The 25,925-nt window shown below is 34.3% G+C and overlaps 3 protein-coding genes across 4 annotated transcripts; 2 read left to right on the top strand and 1 right to left on the bottom strand.

Annotated features, from left to right (window-relative positions):
- On the top strand, positions 650–6,641 carry LOC109334832 (tyrosine decarboxylase 1). Its single transcript, XM_019570807.1, has 13 exons — positions 650–694; positions 821–956; positions 1,920–1,992; positions 2,183–2,413; positions 2,955–3,118; positions 3,290–3,430; positions 4,099–4,158; positions 4,394–4,558; positions 4,676–4,732; positions 5,347–5,411; positions 5,797–5,920; positions 6,154–6,291; positions 6,372–6,641. Coding segments are annotated over exons 1-13 (1,479 nt in total). The 5' UTR covers positions 650–692; the 3' UTR covers positions 6,495–6,641.
- Positions 8,131–12,555, top strand: LOC109334614 (WD repeat-containing protein 70). 2 transcript variants are annotated; one of them, XM_019570482.1, is made up of 9 exons: positions 8,131–8,352; positions 8,398–8,596; positions 9,665–9,877; positions 9,960–10,160; positions 10,843–10,950; positions 11,071–11,208; positions 11,334–11,585; positions 11,684–12,004; positions 12,090–12,555. In XM_019570482.1, exons 1-9 carry the CDS (start codon positions 8,201–8,203, stop codon positions 12,255–12,257), a joined length of 1,752 nt encoding a protein of 583 aa, XP_019426027.1. In that variant the 5' UTR covers positions 8,131–8,200; the 3' UTR covers positions 12,258–12,555. The 2 variants fall into 2 exon arrangements, with proteins under 2 accessions (XP_019426027.1, XP_019426025.1); XM_019570480.1 differs by having other exon boundaries at positions 8,132–8,596.
- On the bottom strand, positions 20,938–25,292 carry LOC109333858. The gene is made up of 3 exons (XM_019569440.1): positions 24,900–25,292; positions 23,038–23,124; positions 20,938–22,395 (listed from the first exon to the last, which is right to left on the bottom strand). The coding sequence occupies exons 1-3, from the start codon at positions 25,272–25,274 to the stop codon at positions 21,145–21,147; spliced, it is 1,713 nt and encodes a 570-aa protein (XP_019424985.1). The 5' UTR covers positions 25,275–25,292; the 3' UTR covers positions 20,938–21,144.

Here is a 25,925-nt window from a genome sequence, read left to right as displayed (position 1 = left end):
ATTTTTATATATTTCATTTTTTGAATTAAAATGTATTTGTAGTGTTCGGTGTACTTTATATTATATTTTTTTGTTTATGATAATGTTTAATTTAATGTGAGATATGTGGTTAGTTAATGTATTGGTGGTAGTTGCTTATGATTGTATAGTTTTTTTGTAAAAAATAAATAATATTAAGGGCAATATAGGAAATGAAAATTACACCATTAAGAAAATTATTTCAAGTTTTGGCTTTATATATAGTATAGATGAAATCATATAACGAGGGGATTCTTATTTGTACAAATAGTATTTCGAACTTGGAACGAGCATGAAGAAATTAACGATACTTCTTTATCTTTTGAGTTGTTCTGCCGGATCGGAAAGATAAACCGGTTTATGTATAAATATTTATATTAATAGTGGATAGATATTAAACAATATAAAATAATAAATTTAGATAGGGAATGATAAAATATTGTTGTTTTTTAGGGAAACCTCATGAACTAGCCCTCTTCAATTTTATGGCTTAGAAGTTAGAACTATGAGATATAAAAAAAACGAAGGGACAGGTTTCAACTACTCCAAAAAGTAATAGGAATCCCTTATATACGAACAACTACATTTTTTAAACATGATCCAAAACATTGTATTGAAAATTCACTATTAGTTGGATAACTAAACTCTCTAACTCCATTTTTTCTGCGTTACAAATGTGAGTGACAAAATGCAACAAACAAACTTGTTATTTAACCATTTTCTCTGTTCCCCTATGGTGCTATTTCATTCATTGCATTGTTTAATGAATTAATGAATACATGTACTTGAAATTGTTGAACAGGGAAGAAAAAGAAGAAGGAAGTGGATTAAGGAGCATGGATTCTGAGCAATTAAGAGAGGAAGCTCATAAGATGGTTGATTTCATTGCTGATTACTACAAAACCATTGAAAATTTTCCTGTTCTAAGCCAAGTTCAGGTCCCTTTTACATTCTTTCATCTTCTTTGTTCTTTGTCATGTTTCAGTTAGCCAGCTGAATTAGATTATTTTGTGTTGTGAATATATAGAATACTATATATCACTTTTATTTACCATAGTCACATAATTCGGTCATATCCACGAACCAGTTTGCGAGAACCGATTCACAATTCTTCTGTGTTTTGAATCAATAAAAGTGGGGAAGAAAGAAAACCCTAATATTTCTTTTTAACAAAATGGGCCTTTGATAAGAGAGATACAAGTTTTATTTTACTAACTGATATAAAATTGAATTAACACGGTTACAAATCTTAAAATATTTAGTTCAATTCATTTAATTATTCATAAAAAAACATAAATAAGTTTAAAAAATAAAAGTATACCACTAAAACATAAAGTGAACCAAGAAAGTGTTCCAACAAAGTATATCCCAACATGTATTTAATAGGATAGCATACTACATACAATGTATTCGTACTTGTACCGAATACAACCGCTTATCAAGTGACTATGTTATTTACCACATAGAAGGTGAATCAACTAACAGTGAGTTGCTCCTGCTTAACTAGTGTTCTTGAGATTGAGCCCTACACATAGGCATACATATATATACAACATATACATGATAATTTTCATTCGTCACATTAACAAAGCTTTACATATATTAATATCTGTATGTATGTGTATCTCACTAGGCATAATAATTCTAGCTTGTAATCATTGTGTATATACTGAGTTTCCTTAAAGGTTCTAGTTGAAGGGAGATTACTAAGTGGGGTGGCCATTCATTAATGATTATACATACATATATGTACTCACATATACATAATAGTTTTCATTTGTCACAGTAACGAAGTTATATTTAGATATATGTATGTATGTCTATCTCACTAGTCATGATAATTCTAGCTTGTAATCATTGTGTTTATACTGAGTTTCCTTAAAGGTTCTTCCTCATTGCAGCCAGGTTACCTTGGGAAACTTTTGCCAGATTCTGCACCTGACCACCCTGAGCCATTGCAACATGTTCTGAATGGTGAAAATTCTTACCTGGGGTTTCTGGATTCACTTCTTTTGTCAACGTTTTTCATTCTTCTCTTAACTATTGTTTTTGGTCATAGAAATTATGTCATAGAATTATATATGGTATTATTAATCCCTTTCTCTTGTACCCAAATTTTTTTCTAGATATGTCTGAAACATATGTCGTGCATATCGAATTTTAGATATACAGGAAAAGATACTGCCAGGGGTGACACATTGGCAAAGCCCAAATTATTTTGCATATTTTCCTTCCAACAGTAGCATTGCTGGATTCCTAGGAGAAATGCTGAGTGCTGGTCTTAACATTGTGGGTTTCAGCTGGATAACTTCTCCTGCTGCAACTGAACTTGAAACTATTGTGCTGGACTGGCTTGCGAAGGCACTTAATCTGCCCGATGATTTTTATTCTACCGGTAAGTAGTAAGATCTTGGACTGATGTATCTTGTTCCAATTAATCTCATGTGAAGATCTGATATCGACTATTCTGTCTTGTATCTGAAATAGACAAGGCAGTGTTTTCAAATGATGTTTTAATTGATAATTAAGCAAATAATAGATGAAGCTCTTAACAGTTCTTACTTTTTAGTACTTATTTCTGGCTCCACAGGTTCCTTTGTGATATGGACTTCTAATTGGTATCTTCTGTGTAGAGTATGACTCACTCTGTGTCGTCTTTTTCTTATGTAATATAACATGGATTTCTACGCATCTTCTGTGTATTTCTCTTATGCCTTCAATATTTTTCTTACTTGGTATCTTTCTCTATTGTCTACTAAGTTTTAATGAGGTTGCAAAATCTCATGCTTGAGATGTTATTCAACTGCATCTTAACTTAATTTCATGGATGATAAGAGTTTGAACCTAAATGTTATATAAATACTTCATTTAGTAGAAACTCAAGTACTATGATATGTAAACCTGTGAAACATGGGAACTCAGAGATGTTATTGTAGGGCAAGGTGGTGGAGTTATCCAGGGAACAGCAAGTGAAGCTGTGCTAGTTGTCTTGGTGGCTGCCCGTGATAAGATCTTACGGAGGGTCGGAAGGAGCGCCCTTAATAAGCTTGTTACATATGCATCTGATCAAACACACTCTGCTTTACAAAAAGCCTGCCAGGTATCTTCAATGACATAAATTACAAGAGCCTTTTTGCCATATATTGGTTTGAACCTTCAATTTTGGAAACAGAATCATCCTCTGTGTTGCATAGTATCATTGTTGAAGATTGTATTATTATCAACTTGAGATCATTTTCATGATTAATTTTAATTTTTTTTTAAATTGCAGATAGGAGGACTTAATCCAGAGCTTTGCAGGTTGCTTAAAACTGATTCTTCCACAAATTATGCACTTTCTCCTGATGTACTTTCTGAAGCAATTTCAAGTGACATTACCAGTGGTCTTATACCTTTTTTCTTATGTGCTACTGTAAGAACTAAAGGCTCTAATGCTCTATGATATTAGTTTGTCTCAAAACTCAAACTACCTTGCAATGAATTAACTTAACTGTCCAGTTTTTGTGTGTGTGTGTTTCTTACATCCAATATTCAATTTCGAAATTGCTCAACTCGACAGTGTTGGGTCAAGGGATAACATATCCTTCTTCGGTTGTTATTAGATCTTTAGGCAAAACGATTAGGAAAGATTTAGATATCAATGCTTTATCATTGAACATGATTTATGATAAAACTTTATGATGTTGTTCGATCCATGTAGCTTAACCTCACCTAGTGGGATTAAGACTTGGTTGTTGATGTTATTAGGAGCTTTTCTTTGTTAGTTTTTGCTGGGAACAAATGTGGTTTCAGATATAATTATACCATTTTCATGCCAAAAAAATGGATGTTATGTTGTACATGCAGGTGATTTGATATGAATATTATTTAAATGGACTTACAGAAAGATATTGACTCTCATGATGGTACTATATGGAAAATTAATCTAGTAGACCTTTATCAACTGAAACTATATTGTTGACACTAATGTTGGTTATGTATTCCTTCTTGATGAATAGAGATGTATCTGAATCTTTCCATCAATTTGAGGATATTAAGTTTCTGGAAGTAACCACATTTACTCTGCATCTATACATGCAGGTCGGAACCACTTCATCAACAGCTCTTGATCCTCTTCCTGCATTAGGGAGAATTGCTAAGGTAAAATATTTGTTTGAAGTTGATGAGGATAATTAAAAAAGAAGTGTTACTCATAAGGGACTTAGGAAGGAAGCTACATAGATGAAAAACATAAATGATTACCTAGAAATTCAATGAGATAACATTGCCTATGAAATGGTCTTGATAAACTTGTATCTCACAAGTTTATAAAAGCATCTTGGACAGTTATACATAGAATTAAGTCACTCATATGAATGTCATGTCTTCTTGGCAGATCAACAACATTTGGTTTCATGTCGATGCTGCTTATGCTGGAAGTGCTGGTATATGTCCAGAGTACCGCCACCACATTGATGGTGTTGAAGAAGCAGACTCATTTAACATGAATGCGCATAAATGGTTCCTGACAAACTTTGACTGTTCGCTACTTTGGGTTAAGGTATCGATAGTGCACATTTTTTTGTTCTTAATCTTACTTCTGGATTTTTATCTAACATTTCAATTTACTTCATAAAGTAGATGTACATAAGTGAAATTGATAGTGAATTAATGACAGGACAGGAGTGCTCTAATTCAGTCACTGTCTACAAATCCTGAATTTCTGAAAAATAAGGTTAGTTTCTATTTAAATGCTTGTGGTTTGCATATAAGTTTTGCTGTGAGAGGCTTCTGAACTTGTGAATCATCTTCCTCAGTTTATTTTTTCTTGGAGCATTATGTAATATTGCCATTCTCAAGAGCTTTTTATGGTTTTGTTGTTCAAATCTTTTTCACCTTTTTAAACCATGTCTGTCAAGATTATTTTCTATCATCAATTTATATGCAACAACAACCACTAGGTGGGGTCGGCTACATAGGTCGAACAACGTCATAATGGTCTACAATCATGTTCATTGATAAAGCATTGATCTTTAAATATTTCCCAATCGTTTCGTTTATGGTTTTTCTTGGCTTCCTCTTCCTATAAGAATTGAACTAACCTCTATCAAGAATCATATGGCATTTTGGGTATCATATTAAACATGAAATGAAACTGGAAGAATTAATTTTCCATTTCTTTTTTCATTTATATCACTGTTAAATTTGTTTCCTCTACAGTTCATGGACTCAGCGAATCTAGAGCGAACATAGTCATGTTATTTCTTAGATAAGAAGATGTGATGTTAAATGTTGCAGCTATTGTTATTAAGTCCTTGTCTAATTGTCTTATGCTTCTTCAATTTGCAGGCATCTCAAGAAAACATGGTCATAGATTACAAAGATTGGCAAATTCCTCTTGGACGCCGCTTTAGGTGTCTGAAAATTTTCGTTTGAAAACACACTGACATTGCTTTTCAAATAACAGATTTACTTGTTTGTGTGTGGTATATTATATATCTTCCTCTCTCAACTTGAACTATGTTCTATAGAACTTACATGTGCATCCACATGCATAAACTAGCATCATTCATACATTCATTTATTTGCCAATGTGAGTGTGATCATGATTTGTAAATTTGTATTCTACCAGTTTCTTTCTTCCCTTACTCGTTAAGAAATAACGAGAACCTTCGATGTCAAAACTTTCATTAAATCCTTAGCATTATCTCTAACTAATACAAAATTCTACAAACCTTAAAAGATCTGTAAGTACCAGAAGATGTGTAACATTGCCTATTAACCTATGCTGGGATACAGATCATTAAAATTGTGGATGGTGTTACGTCTCTACGGATTGGAAGGTTTGCGAAGTTACATAAGAAACCATATTGACTTGGCTGCTTATTTCGAGGAGCTTGTTGCTCAGGATGCAAGATTCAAGGTATTCTTCCTTCAAAGAAAAACTTCATTGGTCATTTCCTAACTTAATTGCGTGACAGAGTTCTATAGCACAAAGTATCTATACTATAACAACGCTCCTTGAGTATTGCTTTTGACATAATATGTTTTGACACCAAAATATGCCAATTATGAATGTCTTATCTCATTTACTCATTCCATGTTATAATTCTCTCCATTTGCCATGTAAAAATGTGCAACAAATTATGTATGCAGATCGTTGTGCCTCGCACATTCTCTTTAGTTTGTTTTCGGGTTTTGCCTCCTCCAAACTCTGAAGATCACGGCAATAAACTAAATCATGATCTACTCGACTCAGTAAATGCAACAGGAAATGTATTCATAACACACACGGTAAATCATAACTTATCTTCACGAGTTCTGTATCTTCTATCGCCTTTATCATTTCCCCTGATGATAAACAATATGTGCAGGTTCTTTCGGGTCAGTACATTCTACGTTTGGCAGTAGGAGCACCATTGACGGAAAAGAGGCATGTCAAGGGAGCATGGCAGATTTTGCAAGATAAAGCCACTGCTCTTCTTGGGAGCTTATAAGATGATTCTGCTTCTAGCAGCATCAACCATTGCTCTTGAGATATTCATTATTTCACATGAATGGCTGCATTAATTTGTGATTTTTCAATCTCTACATTAAGTCCTTACTTTTGGCAATGTACTTTAAGCATTTAAGTGATTTTCTTCTATCTGAAGCAATAATAGTGTTGTAGTTTATTCTTAAAAGTCAAAACTGCTTCTTTTTTTGCCTTGGCATGAAAAGATGAGCAGCTCTTTGATGCATTGTATTCCTTGTTATATTATTAAAGAAATCTTATTTACTTCCATAGAAGTTGTTTCTAGACTTTAAACTCGTAACCTCTAGGTCACCCTTAGTGTTGCATCGAGACTTGCAGTCTCATAGAGTATCTATCATCAACAATATTAAACTGCATGATAGAAAACATAGTGAACATGGTCAAGGTAAGAGAACTGTTCTTAACCCATAAAAACATGCTAATTCTCTCTTGGAGAAAATGGACCTAAAACTTTTATAGGATTCTTAAAATGACTATATCCTAATATATGATATTTTTTTGGTTAAAAAGAGTTAAAGAATAGATAGTATATTTCAGAAGCAGAGGACCCCATATTGATCTCTTGCCTTTTTTTCTTCGGTCTATCGTCTATCTATTTTTTTATGACACGGGTAAAAAGAAATAAGTGACACACTTAGAAAAGTGTCCACTAGTGATGAGCTGGATTGCCTTTGCTCATTCACTTGGTTTGACCCGATTGTACTTGTTTACCCAATTTGACCTGACCATGATTGATCTCGAATATTATGGTAGAGTTTTGTCAGGTTTAGGAGTTTGTTTTATGTTCAAAAATTAGATTCAAACAATATTTAGAGTCGGATAAGTAACAACTTTACTCGCCACTCATTCTTTGGCACAAAGGATCATTCTTTAATTTTTTTTCTATATGAAAATAATTAACAAAAATATTTCAATAAGGATATACAAGTCAAATTATATATCCATAATAATAAACAATATTGGAAAAACTTTTTGGTATACATTATATTTAATTGATTTAGGGTTGAGTTCAAATTCAAAAGCTAACCTGATCAATACTTAGGGTTGGATTAAGTTTTAGATCTAAGACTAAATTCAAATTAAAAATATATATAATCAACATTTAGCCTTAAAAACGAACAAATTTTACTAGATATAATTTCTACTCATATTCACCCTAATGTCAATGTGATGAGTAAAACTATAAGAGCAAAGTTGATGGAGTGAAGTTAAGACTTAGGAGAAAAAAATTGAGGAATAGATTTTCTAGGTATTATTAAGGGCATTTTTTTTATCTTTTTGAGTAAGGAATTAATCATTTCGGGGTTGGTATTGCTCCTCACAATAAGTATCACTCCCAAAAATTGAACCATCGAGGGATTCAGTGCGGCCTTGTACTATTAAACCAACACCTTATTAGTAATAAACTGAGGAAAAAACTTAATCGACTAAGTAACAATTTTACCTATTTTTATTTCAGTCAATAATAAAATAATCAATACCTATCGAGACTAAATCTTAAAAAAAACGAATTAGAGTAAAATTAAAATGACACTAAAACATAGATTAGATAGATATAGAAAAGGAGATAAATTAAACGGTCCAAAAATCAAAATCCAAGCCGTGCATTATACCTGGTGGTACTTAGTGGTTGTTGGAACTTGGAAGTAACATAAAGCAAAAGAAAGAATGGATGATTCAACGGAGGGTGAGTTATACGACGGCGTTCGATCTCAATTCCCTCTTTCCTTTGGTAAGCAATCCAAATCTCATACCCCACTCGAAGCAATTCACAACGCCACTCGTCGTAACATTTCTCTCTCTTCCGTAAACCCTACCCCTCCGCCGCCGCCGCCGGAATCTCATGATGACGGCGTCTTGGTCGGACCCCCTCCACCGCCACATGGATCCATTGATGATGATGATGATGATGACGGTGAGATGATTGGCCCGCCACCACCGCCCCCTGCCGCCAATTTGACCTCTGACGAAGACGAAGAAGAAGAAGATTCGGATGAAGACGAGGTTGGGAAACGGTTTCGGATTCCGATTACTAATGAGATTGTCCTCAAGGGCCATACCAAGGTAATTCCTATCTCTCTCAATTTCACAAATTTAACAGAATTGAAATTTTGAAGTAGAAATTTTGCTGTTTCTTTTCCCAAATTTACTGGTTTTTTTATTCTTCGTGAATCTGAGTTATATATACGACAAATTGAAATATAAGGATGCTAGGTTTCTTTTGCTTTTACAATTTCAAACCCTAAGGATTTGCACTTTTGTTTTAGAGGCTTCGTGAATAGTATTAATAACTTTTAGCCTTTATAGTGTTTGATACAAATACTAGAATAAGAATTATAAACACAACAGAGTAAAATAAAACAGAGGGTCTACCTTTGGTTTAAGGCATGGCAGTGTAGCGGCAATAATTATTCTGGCTAAAACGTGCAATTGCTGATAACATATCCTATGCTTTAGAATTCAGCTCCCTTAACTTACCAAATCATGCAAAATATAAAATTATTTAACCGCTCCTGCATGTGCAGAAAGTTCCCTTGTAGATGGGGGTGGGAATAGATTATGCTGCCATCGGGGCATCAGTTACCATTTAGCAAATATGAAAGGCTTTCGGCTTCTTGAGCTTTTGAAAACTATTATGCATACTGTGTTAGTCTGTTTATTTGATATTTATTTACATAATGATAACTTTATAATGATTACATATTTTACAAATTTATGCTAGTATAGTGTAATTATTTTATATGGAAAAATTAATAATTTTGATACACGTTATACTTGTTAATAAGTTAAGAGGTCTCCATATATTGGTCCATATGAAGGTCTTGTAATATATACATTTAACTAGGTTTTCACCAGATGTACATTTTTATAGAAGGTGATTTAGCCTCCCCCCATAAAAATGTAACAGACCAGACTCAAGCTGACATTTTACAACATCTGTTAAGGCCTAGTTAGGCAAAGCTTAGTCCAGCCCATTTCCACTCCTACTTGCAGAGAGTTTATATGCATGGTTTGGTATGTTCTAGAAATTAAATTGCCATGTTTTGAACCATACCTTAATAATGAAATGGGAAGGAAAAGAGTAAGTTGCACCTTGTAATATTTTGTTGCTAATTGGGATACCATTGGCAGGTTGTGTCAGCTCTTGCTGTGGATCACACTGGTTCCAGAGTACTTTCTGGAAGTTACGACTATACAGTACGTATGTATGACTTTCAAGGAATGAATTCTCGATTGCAATCATTTCGACAACTGGAGCCATCTGAAGGTCATCAAGTTCGCCATCTAAGTTGGAGTCCCTCTGCTGATCGCTTTTTGTGTGTGACTGGATCAGCTCAGGCAAAGGTTGCACATGTCATCATTATATCTTAATTCCTTTTTTGCTTTAGAGCTTCTCCATGAACCATAACTGTTACCTTTGTCACAGATTTATGATCGTGATGGGCTTACTCTGGGAGAGTTTATGAAGGGAGATATGTATATTCGTGATTTAAAGAATACCAAGGGCCACATAACTGGATTGACATGTGGAGAGTGGCATCCAAAAAACAAAGAAACAATTTTAACATCATCAGAGGATGGGTCACTACGCATATGGGATGTAAATGACTTCAAAAGTCAGAAACAGGTATTAAAATTCTTACCTTACTCTTGTTCTTCCTCAAATCATAAAATGTTCGCTCTAGACTAGCTCCATGCATGGGCATATCTGTATGCATTGCAATTTTATTTTTTAATGTATAATCTTTAAATGGAACTTTTTGTGAATTTTATATTTATTAATATGTGCAGATGCTTGAATTTTTAATATGAAAATTTAGGCATTTCAGATAATAATGGCCAAGAGTATCTGTTACTTTAGACATTGCTTTAGAATTACTGGCTGCTACTTCACTTAAGGTTGTGAAGTTACTAGCACTGTCTATATAAATACCCTTATTTGCTCTGACTCATTACTTGATGGAAAAGAAAAGTTACAGGTTAATTATAATTAGGTACTAAGTTTTAATGAATTACTCCTTTCCTAGGTATTATCTTATCATATATTTATTTTATTTTTCTGTGAACTCAGAATTTCACCAAAAAATTTCCTCCCCCAATAATAAAAAAAGAATATTCATGCCTGCCTTTGTGTTGGTAAATGCATCAATTAAAACATGTGGTTATTGTAATAATAATGAAGATGAGAATTTTTTCAACCCTTCCAAAAGGGTTTATGGAAATTTTTATGTATCTCTCTGGACAGAGTTGTGATAATTTTGCTATAAACTATTTTTATTGAAGTTATGCTGCTATCTTTCAATGCATAGGTCATTAAACCAAAGCTTGCAAGACCTGGAAGAGTTCCTGTCACCACTTGCGCATGGGATCGGGATGGTAAATGCATTGCTGGCGGTATAGGAGATGGTTCTATACAGGTACTTATCTTTTTTTACTGACTTTATTTGGTGATGAAGTCAACATCTGTATGCTGCTTTTAAGCTGGAAACAACATTATCTTTCTCCTTATATTGTTTGTCGTCAATTGATTTTCACAGGTTTGGAACATTAAGCCTGGATGGGGGAGTAGACCAGATGTGCATATTGAAAAAAGCCATTCGGATGATATTACTGCTCTGAAATTTTCTAGTGATGGGAGGTTGTTATTATCAAGAAGCTTTGATGGTTCGTTGAAGGTAAATAAATGATTAGATCTTCGAAACCATTCCTTATTATGTTGCTGTTTGAATTTTTTATTAGGCATGCATTTACACTTATCTAATCTTTCTGACTTCTCATGGACGAATGTATTATGTCTCAGGTTTGGGATTTGCGCAAAGCAAAGGAAGCTTTGAAGGTATTTGAGGATCTTCCAAATAACTATGGTCAAACAAATATTACCTTCAGTCCTGATGAGCAACTCTTTTTGACTGGAACATCTGTTGAAAGGGAGAGCTCGACTGGAGGTTTATTGTGCTTCTTTGATAGAGTAAACCTTGAGCTTGTTTCAAGAGTCGGCATATCCCCCACGTGTAGCGTTGTTCAGTGCTCTTGGCACCCTAAACTGAATCAGGTAACATAATGTCACGTTTATGATACTTGAACAGTTTTCTCATGTGTAGTTTTGTAATTATGCTTATAACGCTTCCTGAATCGTTTTATCCGTAACAGATCTTTGCAACTGTTGGTGATAAAAGCCAAGGAGGGACTCACGTACTATATGATCCAACCCTCAGTGAAAGAGGAGCTCTTGTTTGTGTTGCTCGTGCACCCAGGAAAAAATCAATTGATGATTTTGAGGCAAAACCAGTTATTCACAATCCTCACTCCTTACCACTATTTAGAGATCAGCCAAGCCGGAAGCGTCAGCGAGAGAAGATACTAAAGGATCCAATGAAGTCCCATAAGCCTGAGCTTCCCATGACAGGACCTGGCTTTGGTGGGCGAGTTGGCACAACTCAAGGAAGCTTACTGACCCAGTATCTCATGAAGGTATTGTTGTTTTGTGTGCATTTCTCACCATTTTCTTAACTTTCCAATGACCATGGAAGGTACTTATATTTTGATGTAATTGCAGCAAGGGGGTATGATTAAGGAGACATGGATGGAGGAAGATCCAAGGGAAGCTATCCTGAAATATGCTGATGTTGCAGCAAAGGAGCCGAAGTTCATTGCTCCGGCATATGCAGAAACCCAACCTGAGCCAGTTTTTGCGAAATCGGATTCCGAGGATGAAGAGAAATGATTGATTCATGAAGTCGTAGTTTGATAATATCACAAGATGATTACAAGGCCAGAGTGAGTCAGAAGTAGGTACTTTATCCTAACACGCAGGACATTATCAACATGGAAATGGGACTACCTACCCTTTCTGGCAAAGTTTCTTTAATGCACCTGGAATGATGTTGAAATTGTTAGCTCCCTTAACTTTAGCAATCTTATGGTGAAGCATTAATATATATATACTTTCATATGAAAATATTGAATTTTGAAACCTATTCAAATGCTACCTTTATAAATGGGTAAGTGTAGAACTTGTTAAATTAGTATCCAATTATATATGGAGTAAGTGAAGTTTTTTTAACTTACTCCTATACTAACTGGATCCCCTCCCAATAATATTGCACAAGTTTTACAGTGAATAAAGCATCCAAATCAGACGTTTCTCCAATATCATTACAACACAAATCAAATATGTTTTCTGAGTTACAATTGTAATTCAGATTCAGCTCTTTGCCAGTGTTCAACTATATCTATATTATGTACCAGCAGACAAGCTTCCAGCCTCTCAATAATCACAATTTGGGCACTCTATATCCAGCACATGTTTCTGGTGAATAGAGGCATAAAAAGAAAGACAACAAAAGTGTTCTTCTATGGCCATATATTGATCATTAGCATATATAGATAATTAGATATATAATGAGAATTATAGAGTGAAATCAACAGCTCAGATAACAGAGCTAATAACAATTGGATTGATATATCTAGAAACAACAAGGCACATGATCAAGGCTTAATAGACTAGTTTAGTTGATGATGTGGCAAAATTAGTTGCAGCTGAAAAGTTTGATATTTTTGAAAATTGCAAGTAGAAGGATCCATTGTAAGATACATTGATCAACTTAATAACAGGTCTTTTGGAGTTTCTTCTTTGTACAACATTAACTATCCATAGAGAGCAATACTGCTTTATTCCCAATTGTACTTGGTAGCAATTAATAGGGATGATAATGGAGTGGACCAGATTGGGTTTATGCTTATCCAATCTCGAGCCCAAAATATGATACCCGAATGCAATGTAGCTAAAAAATAGACTATCATTATTGCCTCTTTGATGTAACCCAAACTTATACCAAATCCATTTGAAACATGACTTTATTTTTGTCCATATCAGTTTTTTGTCGCCTACATAAAATTTAAACATGCAACTTGTGAATTCACTATACATGCACATGAAATTCATTATGCCATCATTCTTTTCATACAGTAATGCAAAACAATATAAGTTAGCAAGATTATATTTCGAGGATAATAAGGTCAAAACTTTGACCAGGACAATGAATGTCTACTGCTTCTTTGCCATCTTCCACTGCATGATGTTTCACTCAAACTCTATTCAGCATCCCTTGATGAATCATTGGGAAAGGTTTATCATCATCTACAACAAGTGCTGTTAATTTTGTGCATGGGCCACTTTCTTGAGTGTGGAGTGAGGGGACACCATTCATTTAGATGCCACATGAAATAATATGGAGGCTTTAAAAGCATAGTTGATGTAGAATTAAAATTAACATCCGCTTGTATGGACAAAACATGAAATCACTCTAGACTCATTAAGAATGTGACCAAAAAAATATTAGTATAAATTATTTTACATAATTAATTTTTGTTATATATATATAATGAATACTCATTTTTCACTCTCATAATTTGTTTTAAATCCTAATTTTCACTTATAGAAATTTTATTTAATTTGTTATGATAAGATCCTCATTTTTAGGTAGGTATAAGGAGTTTCATTTCAAGATATGTTTGGTTGCTGATAAGGCTTTATCAAAATGGACAAACAGAATGGAAAACAATGGAATTGTGGAGGAAAAGTGTTTCTTTTTATATGATTGTGTTATTAGCTACATCAGTTAACCAACTCAACTGTCTAACCAAAACTGTTTGTAACTGTTGGTACATTATGCCAATCTCATGTCTTAAGCAATAGAAATAACTAACTAATAACTAACTTTCTTACTCAATAAACCAATCTGACTAACTTCTAACTAACAATGATATTACTCTAACTAATATGGTAATATAGTTATTCTCTTTCTTAACTGTTAATATCACTTGCTGTAAATAGAAAAATAACATGTTGTTGCTTGGTATGCTTTATGAAAATATTGAATGCTTTACACAAGCCTGGGAATGTTTGGTGTTGAAAATAGATATTTTACTAATTAGATGCAACAGCTTGAACAAAATCAAAGGAAATAAATACTTGATGATGTAAGTCATGAAATGGCTTCTTAGCTTTGTAAATTTGGAGTCATTAGAACACATCAAATGGTGTTAGCATAACTACATGCCTAATGAATAATGATTACCACTTTCAGTGATGAATTATGGTTAATACTATTTGTTTGACAATGGATATAATAAGATAGTCAGCCAATTTATTTGAGGAAAAATAAGCTAGCAACCTTGCTTAGCTTAGGAGGATTTTAAAAGAAAAGTCCATAGCTGCCTTCATTAGATTAGTCAAAAAGACTATGTTAGGTTGTTTAATTGATTGAAATTATAATTATCAGAAAAGAGATTCAGAAGAACTAGGAGGAATTTACTGAATTCATATATGGCATGCTTCATTCATAGCATTTCCTTACAATTTAAAGGAGGGAAAATGAAAATATCTAAGATAGTATTGATCTATACTCTACACTTCGGTAGATCAAATTAAGGGGACAATTGTCATAACAACCCAATTATTTTAGGCATAGTCATTCAGCTATACTAACTTAACAGATTTTCTTGAGTTTCTCATTAATAATATAGGCCCTATCAGACTACCTTATGACTTATAATCCAGGAGTTTTAAGACATTTACATTATTAACCGTTGTTGTTGATAGGTTAGGCTAATCTTACAAAATACTTTCAATTAAATTAGTTTTATAAGCTTTTAATTCCTAGTTTTTTCAGCTTCCAATTAACTTTTCATCTTTAAGCTAGTTTTTAAGCTTTTAACTAGATGTGCCAAACAAAATCTATCTCTAAACTTGGTTAACAGAAAAACTTAGTCTAGCCATTTTTTTAAATGTGTTCAACTTTATAATCCACTTTATTATACAGAACCAAGAACATCCAAAGGAGTACACAACTGATACCCAATATTCTTGTCTTCAATAAAGGTATCAAATAAAATGAAACTAACAATTCAGTTAACATAGCCAATTAAGTAGATATGTACAACATCTACATAACATTTAATTTACTAATGAATAAAACAGCTGAAAGATTGGCCTATTCAGCCCCAAATGAAGGTTTATGTGCCTCTTCATGATACTCATATGCCAATCCACCATGGCTTGTTAAGTCCAATCCAGCCATTTCCTCCTCCTAAAATCATCCTTTAAAAAGTAAATACATAAGTTTTATAATATATCAATTAAATTGAGAATTTCTTTATTTATATGTTTAACTTAAGCTAAAATCTAAAAGATTAAATTCAATTGGAAGTTGAGATATATAGAGTATAAACATTTAGGTTGAAGTCACGTAACCATATAATTTCGTTTCTCTTAAAACCTTTGGCAAGAAAATTTTGAACTAAACTATGTATGCATCAATAACGTAAAGATTTATATACAGTCCGGATTGCTCAAGAACTGCTAATATATATGAAACTTATAGTTTAAAATAAACAGAATATAGATGCTAAGAAAATAATGACATTTCATGAATCCATACAGGGAACTCAGTAACAATGAAATCAGGCTCAGAGAACATTGTTGAATATCTTGTGTTTTGACTTTGATGGTGCTTTGTAGTGATAATAAATTTAGAATTGTATATGCTTTAGAATGATGCAGGTGGTGTGAATTTTTTTTGAGACATGGCATTGGAGAAACTCTCTCTTGGAAAAAATGTAACATAATTTTTAGTGTCATGTGTTCAATTCATGGGAGCGACACGACGGGGCAACCACACATCCCGAAAGAGATTAGTTCTTTACCCATAGTTTGAGGGAAACCCTAGTAGTTATTAAATGTAATTCAGTTTGTAATAAAGTTAGACAGTTTCTAGTTATAGAAAGTCTAGTTAGTTTAGTTAGTTGGTAGTTTTACTATTTTTGGAAAGTAGTTGGCACACATTGCTATATATAGCTTGTTAATGCTTGAGATGAATATACATTGATTTTACTTTCCAGAATCTCTATTAATCTTACTTTTCTTCTCTTTCACGAATTCTATTTTCTTTCTTTCTTTCTTCTCTGCAACATAGTTGCAGTATATGCATTTTCTTTCTTTCTTTATGCAACAGTGGTATCTAGAGCTTTGTTTACCTTGATCTTGGGACTGTGGAAAAATGGCAACCAATAGTGGCTTTACCATGACACTACCTATCCTAGATGGAAAGAACTATGAACGATGGAGTGTTCAAATGAGAGTTCTGTTTGGGTACCAAGAAGTGCTCGAAAGTGTGCAACAAGGGTATCAATTCAGTGAAGGTGATGCAAAAATGGATGAAGCAATACTCAGAGAATGCAAGAAGAAGGATTGCAAAGCTTTGTTCATAATCCACCAATGTGTGGATGGAGCAAACTTTGAGAAGATTGCCAATGCCAAAACAGCAAAAGAGGCTTGGGACAATCTTGAAAAGAGCTATGTTGGAGCTGAGAAAGTGAAGAAGGTTAAATTGCAGAGCTTGAGAAGAGAGTATGAGCTTCTGCAAATGAAGGAAGGGGATTCCATAGCAGAATACTTCACCAAGATTAGATCTCTGTCTAATTTGATGAAGGGGTGTGGTGAAGTAATGAAGGATCAGTTGGTGGTTGAAAAAGTGTTGAGAACACTGACCTCCAAGTTTGACCATGTTGTGGTTGCTATAGGGGAATCCAAGGATCTTGAAGCATTCAAGGTTGAGGAATTGCAGAGCACCCTAGAGGCACATGAGCAGAGAATAAAGGAAATGGACCAAGAAAGAAATCCTAACCAGGCCCTTCAAGCACAATTCAACAGAAGGAACTCTGGGCAAGGAAACTTTCACAAAAAATCCAGAGGAAATTGGAAGAATGATAGAGGAAGAAATGAGGTCTCTGCACAGAAACAGCTTCACCAGGATCAGTCATTCAGAAAGAATAAGAAAAAGATTGATAAAAGGAAGATTCAATGTTACAATTGCAAGAACCTTGGACACTATGCCTCTGAGTGCAGGTTCAAGCAATCTAGTGGATCAGAAGTTGAAGCTAGTATGGCTCATGGAGGAGAGTCAGAGGATGTACAAGTTCTCCTTATGGTTACAGCAGAAAAGGAGAGTGTCAAGGGTGAGTATTGGTACCTTGACACTGGTTGCTCAAATCATATGACTAGACACAAAGAATGGTTTGTGAAGCTTGATGAATCTGCTAAAAGTAAGGTGAAATTTGCATACCATAGTGCCATTGATGCTGAAGGGATTGGTGATATCTCCATACAAAGGAAGGATGGCAAGTTTTCTTGCATCAATAGTGTGTTGTATGTGCCCAAAATGAAAAGTAACTTGCTTAGTCTTGGTCAATTACTTGAAAAAGGGTACACAATGACAATGGAGAATAAGGTGCTAAGAGTGTTTGATGTCAAAAAGAGACTGCTCTTGAAGGCTCCCCTATCCAACAACAGAACCTTTAAAATTGACATTCAGATCAACAATCATAATTGCCTTCTGTCCAGTCATATGCAAGAAAATTGGGTGTGGCATCAAAGGTATAGCCATCTGAACTTCAAAGGTCTTGAACTTCTGAGCAGAGTTGGTATTGTTTCAGGTCTGCCCTCTATTGCTATCCCTAGTGAACTATGTGATGAGTGTCTCACAAGCAAGCAAACAAGAAACGTTTTTGGTGCACACATACCTACTAGATCATCTAGACCTTTGTCACTGGTTTACTCAGATGTGTGTGGGCCATTTGAGGAAGAATCATTGGGGGAGAACAAGTATTTTGTGACCTTCATAGATGACTACACAAGGTAGGTATGGATACATCTCATTAGAAAGAAGAGTGATGTGTTTCTTACTTTTCTCAGATTTAAAGCTCAAACAGAAAGACAGAAGGAGTTGAAATTGCAAACACTCAAAACTGATGGTGGTGGAGAATACACCTCAACTGAATGGAGAGACTTCTGTGACAAGGAAGGAGTAATTCATGAAGTCATAGCTCCCTATACTCCACAACACAATGGAACTGCAGAAAGGATGAATAGGACAGTCCTAAACATGGCTAGGAGTATGCTGAAAACAAAGAAGTTGCCAAAGAAATTTTGGGGAGAAGCAGTCTCAACCTCTGCATACATCTTGAATAGATGTCCATCTAGTAGACTTGAGAACATCACCCCTGAGGAAGCTTGGTCAGGCAAGAAACCAAATATAAGTCATCTCAGAATCTTTGGTTCTATTTGTTACAAACATATACCTGATGTGCAGAGAAGAAAACTTGATGACAAGGGTGAGAAATTGATTATGCTTGGCTATCACAACACAGGTGCTTACAGATTGTTTAATTCTTTGAATCAGAAAATTGTTGTGAGCAGAGATGTGAAGTTTGATGAGACACAATGCTGGGATTGGACTAGACAGAATAGTGTTCAAGAGAAAAGTGCTACAATGCATATAGATGATGAAATCCAACAACAACCAGCAATAGCAGATATAGATGCTCAACCAGAAAGAAGGTCCCATAGATCAAGACAACCACCAACAAGGTTGAGTGACTATGAGGTCTTCTCTGACTCAGGCATCACTGGAGAAGGAGAATTGGTGCACATGGCTTTCTTAGTTGAAATGGAACCAATAAGTTTCCATGAGGCAGTGAAATCAAGTCAGTGGATGCAAGCTATGAGAGAAGAACTCAGCTCTATTGAAAGGAATCACACTTGGTATCTAACTAACCTACCAGAAAATAAGAAAGCTATTGATGTTAGATGGGTATATAAGATCAAGGTGAATCCAAAGGGTGAAATTGTGAAGCATAAAGCAATAGTAGTTGCAAAAGGTTTCTTACAAAAGCAAGGTCTTGACTATAGTGAAGTTTTTGCACCTGTGGCAAGATTGGAAACAATCAGATTAGTAGTTTCCTTGGCAAGCTATCACAATTGGCACATACACCAAATGGATGTTAAGTCTGCTTTCTTAAATGGACCATTAGATGAGGTGGTTTATGTCAAACAACCACCTGGTTTTGAGGTAATTGGCAAATAGCATCAAGTATACAAACTGCACAAAGCTCTTTATGGTCTCAAGCAGGCTCCAAGGGCTTGGAACAAAAGAATAGATGGCTTCCTATTGAAGCTTGGCTTTCTGAAATGCAGATCAGAGTATGGTGTATATGTAAAAGGCTCAACTGTTCAGAATCTCCTAGTAATTTGTCTCTATGTGGATGATTTACTCGTGACTGGAACTAAGCTTGATGAAATCTGTGAGTTCAAAGCAGAAATGAAGTCTGAGTTTGAAATGAGTGACTTGGGAGAATTATCCTACTTCCTTGGGATATAATTCTCAAGAGTCAAGGAGGGAATCCTAATGCATCAACAGAAGTACATCAATGATGTATTGAGAAGGTTCAACTTGGAAGAATGCAATGTTGTCTCTACACCTATTGAAGCTGATGAAGGTTGTGAGAAACCAGAGCAAGATGTTATAGTTGATAACACTCTCTATAGGCAAATGGTTGGTTGCCTAAGATACATTTGCAACACAAGACCAAATATTGTATATGGTGTAGGAGTGATAAGTAGACACATGGAATCACCAAAGAAGTCCAACTTGATACAAGCAAAAAGAATACTCAGATATGTGAAAGGGACTTTGGAACTTGGCTTGATACTTCCTATCAAAAACAGTGATAAAAATCACAGGATGATTGGATTCAGTGATGCAGATTGGTGTGGAGATAAATGTGACAGAAAAAGCACAAGTGGCTACATATTTTTTCTTGGTGAGGCACCAATCTCTTGGTCTTCAAAGAAACAAGATGTTGTGGCACTCTCATCTTGTGAAGCAGAGTACATCTCTGCTTGTACTGCTGCTCAACAAGCTTCCTGGTTAGGGAAACTTCTCACTGAATTGAAATTGAAAGAAGAAGGGGAAGGCATGCTTATAATGGTTGACAACAAGTCAGCCATAAACCTAGCTAAAAATCCTATTGCACATGGGAGAAGCAAGCATATAGAGACAAGGTTTCATTTCCTTAGAGATCAAGTTAGCAAACATCAACTTGAACTTGGTTTCTGCAGAATAGAGGAGCAAATTACAGATGTGTTTACAAAGGCTTTGAAGAAGAAAAGGTTTGAAGAACTTAGGGATAAGCTTGGTCTAAAGTGTTTGAAACCAAATCTGAATTAAGGGGAAGTGTTAAATGTAATTCAGTTTGTAATAAAGTTAGACAGTTTCTAGTTATAGAAAGTCTAGTTAGTTTAGTTAGTTGGTAGTTTTACTATTTTTGGAAAGTAGTTGGCACACATTGCTATATATAGCTTGTTAATGTTTGCGATGAATATACATTGATTTTACTTTCCAGAATCTCTATTAATCTTACTTTTCTTCTCTTTCACGAATTCTATTTTCTTTCTTTCTTTCTTCTCTGCAACATAGTTGCAGTATATGCATTTTCTTTCTTTCTTTATGCAACAGTAGTACCCAAAAAACGGAAACTTAGATAATGCTCAACATGATTGAATATGAAACAAAACAATGCTTCTAACTATATATAGTTTCACTCACTTCTTTCTATGTTCAAATCCAGAACTCATTGATTAGTCCTAGTCATAAGACTTTCTAGTTCAAAGAATCATACTCACTGCACAAAACAACAGAACTCTTGAATCACCCTAAAAAACAGTGCCCAATGTACCTTAAACACTTACACTATCATTGAGAACATTACTACTACCATTCCAAGGAGTCAACAAAATCCGATAAAAACATTCCGGTATCAATTTTGCCAAGAGCAGGAGATGGAATCTTCACTTCAGATGCCAGAGCAGTAGCATCTGATGCTACAACCGGAACAGAATCTTGATCGCCGAAAAGCCAGTCCTTGATATCATCAAGTGAGGTTAGGTTAGTGCTTCCACTAAATTGTGTACCAGAAACTTTAACATCGGATGGTTGGTTCATGGATGTCGCGCTTACTTGATAAGTGCTTTGACTAGTAATCTCAGCCCAATTTGAGTCAAAAGCTGAAAAAACTGGCTTTGTGGCATGTTCAGTTTGAGATTTCTGTTGGTAGCTATCTTGCTTTGCAATTCCACATTGGATAATATTTCCTTGCGCATTGTTTTCATTTTGAAAACTTCCAATTTGGTGCTGCTTATTTAATTGCTGATTTGTATTTATATGAGCAACATAACTTGATTGAACAGCACCATTACCTTGAATCCAAAAAGGGTGGCCCAGTGCATGAGGTTCACATCTAGTTGGTGGCCCATTAACCTGGACCCAAGATCCATAAACATTCTGACTATGATTCCATTGGCTATATGCCTGAGTTTCAGCACCATTACCACAACTATAATTTGGTCTGTGAGTGTTGTTACTTGAAAATCCTGTTGCGGCACGATATCCGTCACATTGCCATGATGGATTCACGTTATTGGACATCATATGAGAACCACGGAACTGAAGTCCTACGTTCATTGTGCCAATGTGTCCTCGTTGCTTACCGATGGCATGATTTCGTACACCAAGCAACTGCCTTGGAAAGGAATGAGATAAGTTGGTGGCTGTGTGGCACACAGGTATAGTACTATTTGGCCGGGAGACACGATTCCATAAGGTAGAATTTGGTGAAGACCGCGTATGCATTAGAGCTGGCCTAAATGGCTGATTCTGAGGTATGAGACTTGGAGAGGAGATAGTGGACCATGTATGCAGAGATGTCGAACTTGGTGTCTGATTTGGTAACATGGAATTTGCAGACCAATGAGGCTGAAGAATATTACACTGGGGAAGCCTAACATCGTGTGAAGTAGCATAATTGGTTGAAACTGAAAATGGAGCATTCTTGCCCAACTTGACATTCTTCCTCAAAGTTTTCCACATCGAGGATTTCTCAGTTGCATGACAATGATCTGAAGTTAAAAGGCCGGTGCCCCATTTTGGACATGGTGCTAAAGAGTCACACACATAGCAATGGCACTGCATGTCATCATCAAAAACAGAAATAAGGGTCATAGAAGAATAATATTGAATAACAAATATTCAAATACCATGAGAAACTAGGAAGCATGGATATGACACAAGACTCATACGGCAAGTTATAGAAGATTTTTTTATAATAATACAAGATATAAAATTAAGATTAACATAAAAACGTAAATAATAAAATTAAAATAAAGGAAATGTTTTAAAAGGTAGCATAAGATAAGACTCGGTGAAACAGTAAGGTTGTTTGTCTTGAGGCTTGGAAGTCATTGGTTTAAACCCTGGAAACAACCTCTTCGCTTGCAAGAGTAAGGTTACATACAGCTACCCTTCTCAGGTCCCGTTAGTTGAGAGTCGTGTGAATTTGGTGCCCTTTTAGTGTTTTAAAGGTTAACATAAGTACTGTAAACCTAATAAAACGATAACATTTGTCTAATTATCAAGGCATTTCCACCTATTGCGGTATAAAATTCAAAAGGTAAACATAAAGGTTGTAGCATAGAATTTGGACTGTTGTTGAAGTGTTCAAAACAGATGCATATCAGACATGGTCACAACAACCATGTTCAGGTGTCTGTGCCTCATAGACCAGAAACAATTTTAACAAAGATTTAGGTTATGAATTATGATCTTTACCATATCACAATGACTCTGGTGAGGGGTGGAAGAAAAAGGAAAATTGCCACAAAGATGCCTGGGATGAGGATAGTCTCTGCATGCAATCTGCAAGTTCAAAACAAAAATGAACCTCTACATCTAAAATGATATAGTTACATATTCAATAATGAGCAAATAAAGTATATAAAATGTAATTTTGAGTATAAAAAAGGCATAAAAACTAAAGAAACTTCAGTGCAGAAAATCAAAATGAGATGAAATGAAATGAGCAAATAGCAAAATGTAATGCTGCAGCAAAAAGAAAACACCTATACTAATGCCTTAAAGCCAATTATAAGACTTAAAAAGATAAACATAACTGAATCATCAATAACCTTGTTGAGCTTGTGACGCAGCGAAAAGTATTAACATAGAATAAATGAAGCACAGACGGAAAATTCAAGATAGTTCACATTTCCATATTGGACAATTTTTTGGCCACTCCTAATATGCATTCTTCCAAATACTCTGGATTGAGTTGGAAACATAACAACATTTACCTATACCTTTTAGGATCTTAATCATGATGAGTAATTCTATTTCAAATCTTTGAAAATGAAAGCATTCAAAATGTATGTGACCATCTTAAACTATATCATTTTGGTCATCTTAACATCCCCAATGTAGCAATTTCTTGTCCTGCAAGAATTTTCATGAGACTATACTTGGCAACCGTGCACTTTTATGCAATTTTCAATCTCCCATCCAAGTTGAGATAGGTTCGACTATACCCCTATAGCACAGATATGACACGAGACACAGATATAAATGCATGATTTAGTGGACAAGGCTCCTGCTGAATGACGTATGAGGAGGGTAAATGTTTACAACATTACCTTAACGTATGAGTAAACATCTAAAATAAAATAAGATAAAAAAAGCTTTGAGTGTTGATATGATTCATTGTAAGCATAATAAAAAGCTAATATTTATCTAATTACTGTTGCATTCCTATCTTATTATGGTATACAAGTTAAAAGGGTAAAAGTATAAAATATTGCAACATGTAGTTAGGAATATCTGAAAGTGTTCAGGGAGTGTCTACATGTTGGAGAAGACAACTATCTCGAAGTGTTTGTATTTCATACTATTTTACAAAAAAGCTATTCAGATTCCATTCTCACTTCATGAACCCCACAAACATTTCACGCCAAAGCATTAAATGAAATGAAAAAATGCTGATAGAAAAAGAAAGAATAATATCTTAAGGTTAACAATACATATAAGTCAAACTTTTGGTAAAGAATGTGGAAATAATTACATGCTTAAGAGTTGACAATATAATTCAAGTAATGCCAAAATCATGGATAAAAAATTACATAAACATCATGACGGTCCATAATAATGGTAGAACAAAAAAATGCTGCAATGTGAATATGTCATGCATGACATTAATTCTCTCATTTTCTTTCCAACTAAGAGGTCTTTTGGCAAAGATTATAATAGTTGGGGGGAAATACATTTTGGGTTTAAAGTTTAAACTGAGATTTTGGGATATTAAAAAATCACTTTTTTATGTCTAAAAAACACCCCCTTTAACATTATTTTTTTGAAAAAGTTGTTTGGTTGTTTTAAAAGTGATCACATGTCTTCTCATTTGATCTATCTACAACTATCTAACAAAACAAACCAATATACCCTTTACAAAAAAATGTTGAATTTTTTTTTCAGAGTAAACATATCATTGTAAAATCACTTTACATGCTATAAAATGGATTCTATATAATTGATTATACACATTTTCGAAACACACTAACAATTGAAAAAAGAAAAAAAAAAGGAATAGAATAGAATCTCTATATACAACAGTAACAGAAGGAGAACAATAAGGATGAAAATACCTGACCCTTCTCCCCAACTACAAGCAACTCATCAGACTCACTGAGTGGTTGCTCCACCGAGTTAACACTCTTTTCAGGGTCAAAATCCAGAATAACACAATCATCGTCTTCATCATTCACTGGTTTTGTTGATATTATTGAACTACACTTTGATGATAATGTTGCTTCTTCATTTTTCTTCTTCACTTCATCAACCACAACAACCTTGTTTCCTTGTTCTATTTCTTCATCGGTTACATGGAAAAAATGTTTTATCCAATCATACTCAACAACAACTTTGTCTCCTTCTCTCTCTTCCTTCTTCAACAAACTTTTTGATTCTTCTTCTTCTTCTGCATCAGAACTTATATCCAAAACTAATGCATTGCCTTCCATACTAATATTAAAAAAGATTGATTTTTTCAAATAAAATGATAATGAGGTTGTTGAAAAACTAATAAAGATTTTATTTTTGGACCCAACTGAAAAATCTGAGATGAAGAACAGAAAGTTAATGGGAAATGGGAAATGAGAAAATGTTAGGAATAGAATCAGAAATTTGAAAATTAGAAATGAGGATCGTTAGTTGAAGAGTTTTGAAGATGAAGAAGTTTTAAACTTGAAGGCTTGTAGTGTAAGTTTGGATTTGGAGGAAACAAAATAGGAAATTAATTTCAAATAATTTCTTGACGGTTTCATTTTATTGATTTATGACTGCATTTATAAATATACTTTTTTAAAATATAAACGAGAAATGACTAATTAATTTATTATTTATTTATTCTCCTACAAATTTGCACAATTTAAAAAGAGCGTAAAATGTGTGCACAATTTATACACATTCAACCTTCATTTGTAATATTTTTATACTTTTATTGAAAAGTTAATAATGAATAATATAATGACAGTGTAAAAACTTTTACACTGTCAATTTATATTTTTTTTTTCCATTTAAAAAATGTTTTCTATTCCGACACAATTTGTAGATGGTTATTGGTTAAATTTTTAATTATGATATCATAATTTCACTCTTAACTATTAAGAATA

This window comes from Lupinus angustifolius, chromosome LG19 (assembly GCF_001865875.1).
Source record: "Lupinus angustifolius cultivar Tanjil chromosome LG19, LupAngTanjil_v1.0, whole genome shotgun sequence".
In the NCBI taxonomy this organism is placed as follows: Eukaryota; Viridiplantae; Streptophyta; class Magnoliopsida; order Fabales; family Fabaceae; genus Lupinus; species Lupinus angustifolius.
Note: the sequence above shows the minus strand (reverse complement) of the source record. Positions and strands in the feature narration are given on the sequence as shown.